General features: G+C 38.5%; 1 protein-coding gene across 1 annotated transcript; it reads right to left on the reverse strand.

Moving 5' to 3' along the window:
* Positions 1 to 544: 544 nt before the first annotated feature.
* On the reverse strand, positions 545 to 14,695 carry MTFR2 (mitochondrial fission regulator 2). The gene is made up of 10 exons (XM_081346737.1): positions 14,457 to 14,695; positions 13,384 to 13,608; positions 10,897 to 10,976; positions 9,943 to 10,065; positions 8,661 to 8,765; positions 7,277 to 7,395; positions 5,428 to 5,624; positions 4,439 to 4,742; positions 3,082 to 3,265; positions 545 to 795 (listed from the first exon to the last, which is right to left on the reverse strand). The coding sequence occupies exons 3-10, from the start codon at positions 10,957 to 10,959 to the stop codon at positions 697 to 699; spliced, it is 1,194 nt and encodes a 397-aa protein (XP_081202863.1). The 5' UTR covers positions 10,960 to 10,976; positions 13,384 to 13,608; positions 14,457 to 14,695; the 3' UTR covers positions 545 to 696.
* Positions 14,696 to 15,561: the final 866 nt, after the last annotated feature.

Genomic DNA, 15,561 nt, shown 5'->3' on the forward strand with positions numbered 1-15,561 from the left:
CTCAGCGCAGCCTGCCTGCGGGGACCGTCGCCCCCGCCCGCGCGCGCACAGACATCCGAGCCCCATCTAGGCCCGGGGAGGGGGGGGAGCGCGCCAGGCAAACGCGGCAGGTCTCCGAACGGGACGGCGGTGGTTTGGAGAGGTGCGCGCACACCTCCGCCCTTCAGAAAGGTGCGCGCGCACCTCTTGGAACGGGCGGTGCCACTCTCCATTTGGAGAGGTGCACGCGCACCACTGCCCGTTCGAAGAGGTACGAGCGCACCGGGCGACTGGGAGCCGCAGGAGACGGCTCAAAGAGCCGCATGCTGCTCCGGAGCCGCTGGTTGCTGACCTGTGAGTTAGGAAAACTTAAAATGACTCTTTCCATATATCAAGGAAGTAACATATCTTTTTAGGAAGGTGTCATTTTTTTAACAATATAGTATTTTTGTTTAAACTAGGTTAAAATGTAACTTTTCCCTCTATATTTTGTTTCCATAGTACTATCTTTTTACACATTTACTCACCTTTGCAACCAATATCATAAAACTGATAAAAAACCTGTAGATTTATAGCTGATAAAAAAATGCAATAAAAATTCATGTAAACACTCTGTTAGCACAATTCATAACAATTAGATTTATAAGTCTTTGTACAATGCAATCAAAGAAAAGAGTCCTAATAGTCATAGCTGGCCCCACAAGATCAACATCATGGCTACACATGAAGTTTTGATTTTGAAGATGATGAATTTATTAGTTCCTCGGTTTTGTTAAGTCTCCGCTCCATGCTTGGTTTCAAAATGCGATAGTCAACCTGTAATCAAAAACATTTTATTCTTAATTGTATTGCTTTTTCATTCAAGGTGACATACAAATTAAAATATATAAAATATAATAAATCTAAAGAATAAATAATTCATTTTTAAAAGTGGACAATATAATTAAAGTCAAAGAAAAACCTGTGCTAGCATTTTCAGCATGTATTGAAAAGAGAGTGGAAGCCAATGGAATTGGTGTGTGATTTATGTACTATTGTCAGCAATTGAGCTGTTATCTTATATTATTTACAGCTTCATTAGCAGAACCATGTAGGATCCACAATAGTGGTTTAAATGGGAGATGATTAAGGCAAGGATCATAGTAGAAAGATTTCCCTGAGTCTAGGAACAGTGCTACATGGGTACCAGCTAAAAGAGAGCAAAGGGTCACTTAACAGAGCATCAAATCTATAGCCTAAAAAGAACCATTGATGCAGAAGTTGTAAAACCATTTTTTTCAGAAGAGCTCAGTTCCTTTCAGAACAGGCAATATCTCTGGCCTATTAGTCTGTCTTCTGAGGAACACCTTCAATTGGCCTGACTGAATCTCAGCTTATTAAAGGTAAAGGTTCCCCTGCACATGCGTGCTAGTCGTTTCCAACTCTAGGGGCTGGTGCTCATCTCCGTTTCAAAGCCAAAGAGCCAGCGCTTGTCTGAGGACGTCTCCGTGGTCGTGTGGCCGGCATGACTAGACGCCAGAGGCACACGGAACACTGTTACCTTCCCACCGTAGTGGTCCCTATTTTTCTACTTGCATTTTTACGTGCTTTCGAACTGCTAGGTTGGCAGAAGCTGGGACGAGTAACAGGCACTCACTCTGCTATGCAGCACTCGGGATTATTACTTTACTTCAATTAATCACAGCTTTCATACAATGAGTGATAGCTGGTTATCACAAGCACTGTGATAGTGTCTAACCGTAGAAGTGTATATAATCTGAATGCCAAAAGGACAAAAGAAAGCTCTGAGGAACCACATGCCAACCACAATTATCAACAAAGAAATGGACTCAGCAGTGCCATCTTCTAAAAGTGCTCAGACAAATAGGATGAGAATCAATGCATAATATTGCTCTTAGATCCTGTATTGACCAAATGCCTTCCCATTCCAGCTGTCGTTTATCCACCAAAGCCAGTCATAAATTGAGTTGATGCAACTTATCACAGTAACAGTTGTCTATATTAAACAACCTGTGATAAAAAGCCTTTTAGAAAGGCATTTGTAATATGTATACAGGTAGTCCTCATTCAGCAACTATGGTGCTGTCACTCAATCATGTGATCACTATCAGTCAGCACTGGTGTCTACGCCTGACCTTCATTTTTCTTCCTTCCACCTCTTGCAGAACAGTGATTGGAGAGAAGAGATTACAAGAGACTAAGCAGGTACACAATGAGGATATACACTGAAAGCCAGGTGCTGATGCTGGCAGCCACTAACATGCTATGTAAATACCTCAGTGTATTCCGCTTTGTGTGTTTTATTCTCTTATAATCTCTTCCTTTCCAGTCTCTCCACTCTGCAAGGTATGGAAGGAAAGCAAGTGACTTCTATAGGCAACCTCTCCTGTGGCTGACCCATCCACTTACTCCCAACAGAGCAGAAAACACGGAGGACAGGATAAAAAGGCACGCAATTGGAAATACACCAAGCTGTTTGCACAGCACCCTTGGAGCTGCCAGCACAAGCGCATTGCTTTCAATATGTATTCTCCATTGTGTGCCTGCTTACTCAGTGCCAGGGTGAGCATTCCAAAGACCAGGGGAGTGGTTAGGAGCGAATAAAAGCTGAAGATGTGAAATGGAACAGTATTGTTACTTTGAGCTGGAAAGCACAGTTGAAGTTATGTGATTTTCCACATAGCAGCCACTTTGCTTAGCGAAAAAATTGGCGGTCCCAACTGTGGTCTCTAAATGAGGACTACCTGTATTAAACTTTAAAGAACATATGAAAAGCATCCATCATCAAGCATCACAGAAAAGACTAGAGACAGGGAAAAATACAACTCTCCTATTCAGAGCACTGTGAGAAAGTAATACAATATTTACAATAATTCTAGACTCTGAACTACCATTCCAACTCATCTCTCAAGAGCTGTGAACCCTCCCACATATTCAATGTTTCATGGAATACAATAAGAATACAGTTCTAGCATTAAATCCTGTCTCTGGATATAATATTTATCTTGATTTTTTTCATCCCCGGAATATTTTTTCCTCTGTATGATTATGAATCTTATTCAAATGAAAAAAACTACTTTAAGAAAAGAATCATATCTATACCATTGGAGTATCTGGACTAGAAAATGGTGAAGCACCATAAGAACTGTTCTCTTTGTCAAATGAATCATCGCGACTGCTTTGTGATGCAAATTTCTCTTTAAGAGCTTCTGCTATTAAAGCTGCTGGATCCCACTGAGATTGCTTTATTTTATTTCTTTTGGGTAGAGGTGTACCTCCAGGAGATCTGGAGAAAGAAAAGCAGAACATTTGCAATTTCTAATGCAAGACATTGCTATTGAAAAAACCAAAACATGTATTCTATTTTCTAATCTGCTTTTGTTCTAATTTATTCAGCATCCTCCTTTCCAGAAGACCTTTGGTTGCCCTATGAACTGTAGTGATATTGTACATGTGGTTTTGCAGGCAGCTATACAGTAGTCACATTCTGATGTTTCAACTGTCCTCTGCTACTTTTTTTAACTCTATAGGTACTCCTAGTTTTACAAAACACAGCTGACCCCAGAATTTTGTTAATGAGTCATTGCAGTCGTGAGTTACTATGTGACTGGAGTTGATTTTACAATGGTTGTTAAGTGAATCACTTGTTTGTTCAACGAATCATGTGGCTGTTTATCCAAAACTAGCTTATCCAATAGGTGTTTTATGCTAGAAAATGGCAAAAGAAGTTACAAAAAGTGATTGTGTGATTGCAAGACACTGCCAGCAGTCATAAATGTAAGCTGGTTACCAAGTGCCCAATCCCGTGACCTCAAGGATGGTGCAGCAGTTGTAACTTCAAGGCCAGATTTTAAGTAACTTTTTTCAAGTCTGTAGTAACTTCAAACAACCATTAAGCAACTGGTCATAAATTAAGGACTATCTGTGCAGTTTAAAAGCAAGAACTAAATTCCTAGCTCTTCCAAGTAAACCTATTCCGGAAAGGAATATTCTTTGCAAGACTGAAATTTATTGATTACTTTTATAAACTACGAAATCCCTAAGTAAGGACTCTTGTCAATGTACAAGGACAATAGACAAGAACAAATTACAAAAATCAAAGGCATAAAAATGAAAGGCCCACAAACTAATGAAAGCATAGAACAGAATCAAGTTAAGCAAACCAAGCTGCAATGAAACCAGGGCAGAGCTGTGGCCTAAACATCCTGGGGAAGCAGTCAGGGTGAGCACCAACTGCCATTCCTAAGGACCAGGACAGCTACTGAGAAGACAGTGGTGACACTGAGTTTCGGGCTCCATCACCCCTTTAAAGTGAAGCATTGTTTTTGTCTTGGTTAGACTGAAATATCTGGGCTGGTTCTCGTGGCAGAGTGCAGATAACTAAGAACCAAGCCATGTACAGTTTCATAAAGTGCAACAGCACTTTAAAAAAAAAGTACTTACATTTTCTTCAACTTACTTCTCAATAGCTCTGAGTTTAACATTATTTATATCCTTGAGAACATCCATCATATCAGGAATAACTTTAACCGTCTGATGTTCAGCCTTGTCTTTAATCTTTTCAGTCTTTAACGCCCGACGTTGTTTAATAAGCTGAACTACCGAATTATGGGAATCAAGATCAGATTTTAACACAGACGAAGCTGGCAGCGGTGGAGGTGGAGGTATGACTAGGTTACAAAGAGAAGTAGGAGTTGGCGTAGAAACCATTCCCGGCTGCAGAAAACTATTAGGAGTGTTTGATAAAGTCCCAGTATCTGAACCTATTAAACAGTTGAAGAGAGAGGTAATATTAAAACAGGCAGCTGTAGCGTTGGTGGATAAATGAAAATACCAGATAGTGACCGCTTATTTTAGAACAGTACTACATTTGAAAACCAGAAAGCATAAGTAATCAGAAACAAGCTAATGAAATCAAAAGAGAGAAAAGCAAAACTACACAACACTGGTTCTGATACTAATTCATCACAAGGATCATTAGATCATTTTGATCTCATCTCTCACCCTGGGCTACATTTCTTTAACATTCTTATTAATAATAAAATACAAAATTTGAGAATTCGTTTTTTTTGCCATCTGTTTAAAAAAAATTCCTCAGTTTCAAAAGAAATTTGTCAAGTGGCACATTGGACTCTAAGAAACACATTCAAGTCTTTCTTAAAAATAAGTAGAAATAAATGTGCATTTTTTTTTAGATTCAAGCTCAAAGTCCAATATCTCCCCTGCCCAGTAAGTTAATTAAATGTATTATGTTTAGAAAGAATCTGGGCTCATCTTCTCTTACTGTTGGTGGTAAAATGAGTAAATCTCAGGTGCAAACATAGCCTGAAGCAATTATAAGCAAAACAATTTTCTACATAAAAGTTGCCGTCAGATGGCAAATGAATGACTTAGTATCATTAGGAACAAGAGAAACACATTCATTTGAATCCGGATAGACAGACTTACGGGATTGATCATTTACTGCCCTGTCTGCCGCCAAAATTGCAGCAATCTGTTTACGAAGATGTGCTAATTCATTTTCAAGAACGTGAATTTTTTGGAGTGCATCTTCACCCGCAACAGTTGTTTTTTCATTTTTTTCTTTGGGAGAAATTGGCAAAGCAAGTACAGATGGAGTGGCAACCCCTCTCCAGTTCTCAAATCTAGAAAATATCAGGATACCACTTGCGTAAATAAATGTAAGCATTCAAAAAGCCAAGACATTTGGGATAAAGTGAACTCACATGCCTAACAAGTGAACTGAAATGTTTACAACACAACCATATGTACAGAAGTAGCAATGAATTCAGAAGGGTTTACTCCGAACAACTGGCTAAAAATAGCACTCTGAACAGAAAAGTAAATGTATTTTTATAGCATCAGTGTTTATGTTATTTGCATTGCATTGGTTTTCCAAAATCCGCAAACTGATGACAATGTGCATAAAACAATTCCATTTAAAAATACTGATACTTAATCAATCAACAATAGGAGTTAATTATGATTTGCTATCTTATATTCCTTATAGCGCCGTAATTTTACAGGGTTAAGCTCTATGTCACTATTTTTAATTTCCTTAATTATAGCATATCGCTAGTCACTGACTGAATAAAGATAGTGATTCCATCAGAGAGAAACACAGATTAGGAGAATGTGCCGCTCTGAGTTGGATGGGGAAAGGGGGAAGATTGTTAGAGAAGCCACGTCCTGGAATCCCTCAGGATAACTCTACGAGGGTAGAAGATTATAGGTGTTTTTTTTATTGAAAAGTTTTATCATACATTTTATCTTTAACAAACCCCCCTACCCCTCCCCTATCCCTCCCTCCTTATCCCTCCCCCCTCCCCCCCCCGACTTCCCAGAGCTAAGTACAAGGTATAAAAAACAAAAAAAAGAATCATAAACAACCATATGCTAACAACCGTGAACTCTAAAATCTATCACTCTCTAGCTCATATAGGACAACTACAAACACCATTAATATAAAATATATAAAAATATATATAAAAAAAAAGGGAAAAAGAAAGGAAGACTTATTCAAATGCTACAGGAAACTTCTTAGTCCCGTATTTGTTCTGGATATACTCAATCCATTTTCTCCACTCCATAATATAGCGTTCTTGCGAATGATCTTTCAAATAGGCCGATATCTTTGCCATCTCTGCCAGGTCAGAAACCTTTAAAGTCCATTCTTCTATAGTCGGCAGTTCCTCCTTCTTCCAATACTGACCTATTAAGAGTCTTGCTGCCGTTATTAAATTCAACATCAACTTAGTGTCCACAACTGTAGCATCTGTAATTATTCCCAACAAAAAAAGTTGCGGACAAAACTTTATCCTCTGTTTAAAAATCTTCTGCATGTTCCACCAGACTTTTATCCAAAAAGCCTTAACCTTTTTACAAGTCCACCATATGTGAAAATATGTTGCGTCTTCGTCACCGCACCTCCAACATTTAGGCTGATAATTCGGATACATACTTGCAAGCTTTTTAGGATCTAAATGCCATCTATAAAACATTTTGTAAAAATTCTCTCTTAGATTTTGAGCTTGTGTGAATTTTACGTTCCTCACCCAAATCCTTTCCCACGTATCCATTGTAATAACTTCTTGGATATTTTGGGCCCATTTAATCATACAATCTTTAACAAGCTCTAGAAGATTATAGTTTTAGCTTGGCAAGATTCTGTCCATTCGGTATAAGCAAATAAAATAAAATAAAATAAAATAAAATAATTGGAATTAACTGGATTAATTGGGTCACCTTTGGGCTTCCACCTGACAATACTTGAAAAAGTCTAGTTAGTTTTACTTGCCTGAATTTAGTGCATGGATTTCTGTCTTCCTCTACCATCCATAAGGCATCGGCAAGAGACGGTTGAACAGAATTAACGATGCTGTATTGTTCTTCTATAGATTTCACACTTTGGACCAGCTAAAGCATCATAAACACACTTTTTATATAAAACAATTCTTTTTAATTATTAGCTTTCTAGCAGTTGTCCAAAAGATGCATATTTGTTCTAATACCAAACCTTCTCAATAGAAAAGAAGCAATGAAGGAGCCTGCAGAATCCCAGTTTCATTAGAATGAACCATATTGGCTTGCACTGTGATATTGCAGTGCTTGCAGATACTAATTTAGGACTAGAATTACAGGGTAAGTAAAGCAGTTGTAAATCATGACATTACATGACAAGACCTCTTAGCATAGAAACTCTGGCATCTCTGGTTACCATTGTTAAGCAAATCACCCCAAGTGCTTATGGAAAGGACATCATGTGGCCGCCATTTGTGACTTCCTGCCAGCTTTCCTTCTGAACTTGCCTGTAGAAATCTGGTAAATAAGGTCGCAAATGGGGAATCACATGACCACAGGACACTGCAATGTCATAATGGCAAGCTGGATGCTACAACCATTAGAAGTTCAAAAATGCATTCCAACGGCCACCGAATGAATGGTTGTTAAGCAAGAACCACCTGTTCTTTGTTATTTCTACCCCTCCTCATTTCCCCTGCAAGTAGCTCTGATTAGTGTAAAGAAAAGAATTAAGATATACTGTTTATTATTAGTATTATTTAATAATACTAATCCTTCAACAATTTTTAGATCTTTCAAAATTCTAATCATCCATTTTTAGGTAAGGAGCTAAAGTAAGTAAGATTTCCTCCTATATAACTTTTAAAGATATTTAGGATACAATGACTAAAATCCTTATTAATCTCCCTCAGAATGAATACTAAGGTGATAATATATCGTTTTCCGATTCATTTTTAATAGTGACAGTTGCACCATTTTTCAGCTGAAGTATAAAAGCAGCAGCAGCACACAACAATATATATATTAGGTATCATAAATTTTAACAAATTGCATTCAAACATTATTCAAAGTAGCAAGGAGTTCGTTCATTGTCTGAAATTCGGCTTTTGAAAGCTGCAATTAGTTATCTATTTTGATATTTCACTTATATATTCATAAGAAATCTAGGTGACTATGACATAGAAATTTAAATCTCTTTTACTTATTATTTTACAACGGCCACTGTTATTTAAAATGCATTTCTATTCATTCATGTGCAACTTTTTCCCAAATGATAAATGTATATGTTTTCTCTATTACTACATGCTATATGTAGCAATTTTGAAAAAATATAAATTAACAAGTTATTTAATTCTAAACTTTTCAAATAACTCATATACCTGAAAGTGAGGTCTTGAAAAAGGAATTGATGTAAGACATGCTCCCAATCTACGAACAAAACTTCGGGTAGGTCCGTATCTTTTTCCTTCTGAAACCCAGGATATCTATGGGTTGAAAAAAATGTTGAAGTTAAATGGAAACATTTTTAAATGAGAAAAAAAAAATCAAATAAAAGTTAATTAACTATTTTAACTATATATCAACTAAACGTTGGTATATCTGATATGGCAGGGAAAATATGATTTACAATTATTTAATTAGTACAGGTAATTCTCAAACATATAGCCACAATTGAGCTCAAAATGTATGTTGCTAAGTGAAACATTTGTTAAGTCAGCTTTGCCCCATTTTACGATCTTTCTTGCCACAGTTGTTAAGTGAATCACTGCAGCTGTTAAGTTAGAAACATGGTTGTTAAGTGAATCTGCTTCTCTCCCCCCCATTGACTTTGCTTGTGTCAACTCTACAACTAAACTGGCTGCAGCCATTTCCTTCATTCTAAGTTGCCACAGGATTGGAAAAGGGATGGAGGACTTCTACTAGCCTAAACATTTTATTGCCTGTGGGAACCAAGGTCATTTCTGTCAGTTAGACAGGGGCTGGAGCATTTAGTTAGAAAGCCCGCCAAACTCTTCTATTGGGGAATTGCACAGAACTGGGGTGGGGAGTTCAACTTTGTAATATTGTTGCTTTCTGAAGGGAACTTCAGGCTTGGTTTCACTTTTGACTGTGCCGATACTATGTAACCAATAAACGTGTTCTTTGAGGAAATCTCAAGCCTCGGAATTCTGATTTATTTGGTCTTGTCTATCGGAACCTTGACAGCTTGTCAGGTCACAAAAGGTGATCACATGACCCCGGGACACTGCAACCATCATAAATGTAAGTCAATTGACAAGCATTTAAACTCTGATCACATGATCATGGGGATGCTACAATGGTATAAGTGTGAGAAAGTGGTCATAAGTCACTATTTTAGGGCCAATGTAACTTCAAACGGTCACTAAATGAACTGTTGTAAGTCAAGGGCTACCTGTATTTTTTTAAATTATTTTAAAAAATTAAAATCTTGCTTTATAAAAGTTAGATTCAAGTTCTGCTTGCAAAAGACACTTTCATTCTGCGAAAGGTACCAGAAAGCCCTGCCAATGGAAAGGGATGGAAATTTATAGCCCGTGCCGTGTAATATGAAACAGAATGCATACAATCAATACACAAATGTCTACATCTTTTAATATAACCTCTAGAAATAAAAGGGGGGAAAAGTATTGATGACCTCACCAAACAATTCCTGGAAATGATACATAATTCTTGGAAGTATCTTCTTGAAAAGGCATTTGAAGAAAGACGAGATCCAATCATACGAACAAGGCCATTGAGATAAAATTTACACCTTTGCAAGGCCTGAATTGGGAGAAAAAAACAACAAAACAAGTGACTTAGCTCCAAATGGGAACTTCAGTTGGAACAATTTTTGTAACATTTGGGCTACCATATACATGGGCTGCAAAAACACTTTAACAGATATATTATTTACAGTGGAGAGATATAAAAATTATAATTTGAAATTATTTATAGTAAAACACAGCAGGCAGCTGCTTCTAAGTAATGTAAATTTATTTAGTTATATTTAAATATATATACACTAAAGGTTGTGATTTCTCACCACTTCTAGTTGTGTCATTTGCAGCATGATTAAAGTAAGTTTAGCTTCAGGAATATATGACACTCAGTTCAAGGCTATTAACAGCCAATTGACTTGAAAGGTAAACTTCAAATTCCATTCCATTTGCAGTACTAAACTATTGGGAATGGAACTTCTATCACTAAGCGAGGCAATTGTTAAGTGAAACATGCTGAATTTTAGCTTTTTTTTTTTTGCTGCAGTCATTAAGGGAATTGGCTTCCCCCATTGACCTTGCCTTTCAGAAGCTAAAGAAAGTTGCAAATGGAGATCACATGAACTTGGGACACTGCAACCCTCATAAATACATGCCAAGCGCACGCATCCTTTTCATGGGGACACGTCGATGGTTAAGTGCAAGGAGTGGTTGTAAGTACTTTTCAACGGCGTTGGAACTTTGAACAAATGGTTTTAAGTCAAGGACTACCTGTATAGAGATAGGCTGAAATTCTCAGAAGACAAGAGAAAGAGAAGTGGTATGGAACTGTAGACCCTTTAATATAAAAAAATTCATGCAAAACCATATTTGTTTTTCAGATGTATCTGCTTACCAGTTCCGGGACCACGCCATAATATTCCAGCAATTGCCGTAAGAGATTCAATAGCAGAGACATTTTAAAAACAGTGTAATCTGTTAAGACAGCCACAAATTAAAATTGATGAACATGCCAAAAGAGTCCAGTAACTATTTACTTTAGCTGCAAGAAAAAAAATACATTTAGATTCATGCCAGTACCCAATTTATAAACATAATGCAAATCAGCTTGTGATATTCAATTGTGAACAACAGAAAGTAATGCTAGGAAAAGCCTGATTTAGTTACAAAAAATCAGCTTGCCTACATACTATATGTGTGCATTCTCCTATATAGTTTAACACATATAAACAAACAAACAAACAAACCATATTTCTTAATCTTTTTCAAAATGTTTGTGACAGAATCATGAGATACTTACTTAGAGGGGGAAAAATCATGCAGTGGAAAAATTGGATGGGAACCAATGGGAAACGATTCTAGAAATCACAAGAATCTTTCTCTTGAATTTTCCGGTGCAATATATACATTTATTGGTCAGGACAAAGGTTGACTATGGTTTAAAGTGAAAACTCACTTTTCTCACACGAGGGAAAATCGCAAAACCTTCCTTGTCATTCTGCCTATGCTGAAATGAAACTTATGAATTATGTTTGGATTATTCAAGCTGTCTATCTCTGAATGCAAGGTGGCTGGTTTGGAATGATGCTTTGATCCAAGTTATGAATTATGTTTGGATTACTCAAGATGTCCATCTCTGGATGCAAGATGGCTGGTTTGGAAAGATGCTTTGATCCAAGTACCAGTCTCTTAGGTTCATTTTCTCAATATTATAAACAGTAACAGCTTTAGGTATTCTTGCATGTGTACAAGCTACGATCTTGTATAAGTTCAGAGCGCCATTTACCTAAATGCCAGATATCAACATACCATTAAAATAATTTATAAATTATTTACATGGATGACTTTACCATATTAGTTTTTAATTCTAATCACATTGTTGATATTTTGTATTTTATGCACAAAACAATGTCAGAATTTTACTTGTGAGGTTAACAAAGTAAAAATTCAGAGTCATTTAGTGAGCATTCAAAATTACAATGGCACTGAAAAAAAGTGACATGACCATTTTTCAGTTACAACCTTTGTAGCATCCCCATGATCATGTGATCAAAATTCAGATGCTCTGGCAGCTGGTTCATATTTATGATGACCATGCTGTGTCCCTAGGTCACGTGATCACCTTCTGCCACCTTCTGACAAGCAAAGTCAATGGGAAAGCCATATTCATTTAACATTTAACAGGTTACTAACTTATCAACTGCAATGATTCACTTAATGACTGTAGTGAGAAAGGTCATAAAATGAGGCAAAACTTATCAGCTGAGGCAAGAAAGGCTGTAAAAATGGACAAAACACTTAAATGTCTCACTTAATAACAGAAATTTTGGGCTCAATTGTGATTGTAAGTCGAAGACTATCTGTATTACTAATTCTTTGCTGCTATTTGGAGGTTATTCAGATTTTTACATCCCAGATCTGATAGTACCAAACATATCTGAATTAGAAGTTTGGCATTTGATCCTTTCACAAACATACAATACCATTTTTGTTCTCTATATAACATTTATCGTTTTTCTTAAATTGATATGGAAAATATCAGGTTTACAAAATAAAAAAACCCATTTATTTAGTGTTTATATAGTTATTTAAATACGTCTAACATTTATGCAAAAATGTTTTACAATAAACGTCTTCCGTCTTCTACCAAAACCGCACTACCTCACAAGGTCCCTTAGCAATCAAATTAGAAAAAAAGACTTAAACGTGACTCCAACAAGAGTTTTAAATTCCAGTTCTTAACTCGACATGGTAAACATCGAAATACATTGGTGTATATACTTCCGATGTGAACAAAAAATGAGAAAGCGCATTCTGAAGGCAGACAAAATGTGAATGTAGGCTGGTTTGGCATTACGCCGTTCGCAGTAATACGGCCACTCCCGAAGCATTTTTGAACAGGGATTTAAGAACCGTTCTTCACATAAGGCTAACTGGTTCCTGGATTTGACCAGTGGGAGTGTTTTTTATATATAATTCACTTTACAGCCACATGCGGATAAAACAGGGGTCTTCAAACTTGGCCCTTTTATGACTTGTGGACTTCAACTCCCAGAATTCCTCAGCCAGCTTTGCTGGCTGAGGAATTCTGGGAGTTGAAGTCCACAAGTCATAAAAGGGCCAAGTTTGAAGACCCCTGGGATAAAACAAACAGAAGCTGGGCGAGGGAGCAAGCGGGCCAAGACGCGAGCCATCCGGACCCACCGTGGACGGAAGCGGGGGAGGGGGGCTTCAGAGCTGCCAGCCGGTCGAAGAACTGCGGAACACTGACGAAGCCCACCAAGCAGCGGCGCGACCCCTTTCGCTAGGACCCCCTGCGCGAGCGCCTCGCGGGACTCCCCCTCTTCCCTTCCCTCCCCTCCCCTCCCCGCCAGCTCTTTACCAAATGTAACTACGGGAAAGCGGCGAGAGAAGGTACCGGGCGCGCGAAGCTTTCCCCTCCGCGACAATCAAAAGTTGGCACCCCTTTTCTTGATTGGTGCGATTGGGAGGGCGAGTGAATCAAGCGTAGCCAATCAGGCGGGAGCAGGGAAACAGCTGACGCTGAAACCAATGGCAGAGCTTGCTTTTTTCTTTTTCTTTTTTTTTTTGGTTCATAGATCTATGCCTGAGAGAGTTAAAATAAGAATGGATATTTGGAGGAAAAGGAAAGTATCTGGAATTAAGCACGCTCGCAGGAGTTCCCGTCATTTACGATGCAGAAGCGAAAGCTGAATTATTATTATTTTTTTCCCCAAAACTGGGGAGAAAGTCGACTTCTAAATAAGAATGTGCCGCAGGGGTCTTCAAACTTGGCCCTTTTATGACTTGTGGACTTCAACTCCCAGAATTCCTCAGCCAGCGACGCTGGCTGAGGAATTCTGGGAGTTGAAGTCCACAAGTCATAAAAGGGCCAAGTATGAAGACCCCTGATGTGCCGTATCTATTGCTCCGGCTTTGCGGAAGGCACTGACTTTGAGATCAGTGCCGGCCACTTCTTCCGCTGCACCCGTTGAACCGCCTTTGCTCCCTCTCCCCAACTAACTTAAGCCAACCTCCTTCGAGGATCAAACGTTTTCTTGTTTTCCTGTTTCTGACGTCAACGAGGTCGTGAGCAAGGCCGACGTGCAACTGAATTCATTGATCCCCGGAAAGGAAAAGAAAAAAAAAACCCGGCTCTGGTACGCGTGCGCGCTGCGACCTTTACTCACACGTTGCTTCTACTGCTAATAAGCTTATTGTCGGTTTATTTACCTTGACTGCAAGACTATACCAAGTTTAGATAAACTTTCTCACTGAACGTTTCGATATGCACCGCTAGCAATCGCACTGGTTGTCTTTTTCATCTGAAGTAAAATTTAGTCTATATTTTTTTTTGCCACTACAAAAATACATTTTAAGGTCCGTTATTGTTTATTGGCTGAACGAAGTTATTTGCTGATAGCACTCTTTAAATGAAGCCGAGCATTAACCTACCGAATTTTCTGGAAACATTACGAAAGTAGCCTTGCGCAAGTATTTTCTTCTGGGTATTTTTCCACGTTGTATGAGCTGCTCCGTTCATTGCTGTATTTATATTGTCCGTCCGTCAGTCCCCAAAGCACGGACCTTACACTTAGAATTAGAGCCGATTTGTTGAACTCCCTAAATATGGCACTATAAAAAAACACGCAATCTTTTTGTCGTCAAATACAGCATATTGTTCGCTGGCTTAATGTGCCTAAATGCTAACCCCCTTTTATGTGATTGCTTGGCAGACAGTACTAGTTCATCATTTCCCGTTTTTGTATTTTACCCAGCCCTTTATTTTAGGGTCAAAACAAATTTAAGAGAACCCCTTTCCAGATACTAGTACTAACACAATTACTCTTCTGTATTTTTCCCCGTGGATTAGATTGTGTTTTACCTAACTTTGCTAGGCAATATAAGCCCATTTATTCTTCTATGTGTTTTTTACTATTTTGTGCAGTTTTTCCCCCCTGCTCATTAAAACAAACTATAAGAAATAAAAACCTTTTACAGCACTTGCTCTGAAGGTTGGATGAAGAACAAACCAAGCCTCAACCCTGGCAAAACTGGTTGTGGATATTTGAGATTCCTAGTGCGAATTCTTCCATCTTTGTCCCTCAATTCTTGATAGGCAGCTGGCAGCTGGCCAGCTGTGTTCAGGAGGGTCTTTCACACTAATCTTGTTCACCAGTTGCGTCCTTTCTTCGACTGGGAGACCCTTCTTATTGCAATGCGCTGTAAAAGGAGTTGCTTTGATAATCATTTGGAAGATACCAGTGATTCCACAGCTGCATGAGAAGTAATGGGGAGGTTGTACCATACCCATGGACACCCCTGCTTCATGAACTACACAGGTTTCACTTTGCTTCGGAGTACAATTTAAGAAACCAACTGTCACTGTTAAAGCTCTCTATGGCATAGAGCAGGGGTGTCAAACTCGCAACGTCACGTGACATGTCACAACATATCACTTTTTTTCCATTGCCGGCAATGGGGTGGGCGCAGTTTGGGCATGACGCATCCGGCCGGCAGTTTGGCACCCCTGGCATAGAGCATAGCTAATTAAGGGACA

Source organism: Vipera berus (assembly GCF_964194415.1).
Source record: "Vipera berus genome assembly, chromosome: 1".
Lineage (NCBI taxonomy): Eukaryota > Metazoa > Chordata > Lepidosauria > Squamata > Viperidae > Vipera > Vipera berus.

Bases quoted from the DNA above. Each gene is read 5' to 3' on its own strand.
- MTFR2 (XM_081346737.1), bottom strand. From the start codon at position 10,959: ATGTCTCTGCTATTGAATCTCTTACGGCAATTGCTGGAATATTATGGC. The intron at 4,743-5,427 runs GTAAGTCTGTCT...ACTGTTTAATAG, and splicing joins GGCAGTAAATGATCAATCCC to GTTCAGATACTGGGACTTTA. The intron at 3,266-4,438 runs GTAAGTTGAAGA...TTCTTTCTCCAG, and splicing joins AAACTCAGAGCTATTGAGAA to ATCTCCTGGAGGTACACCTC.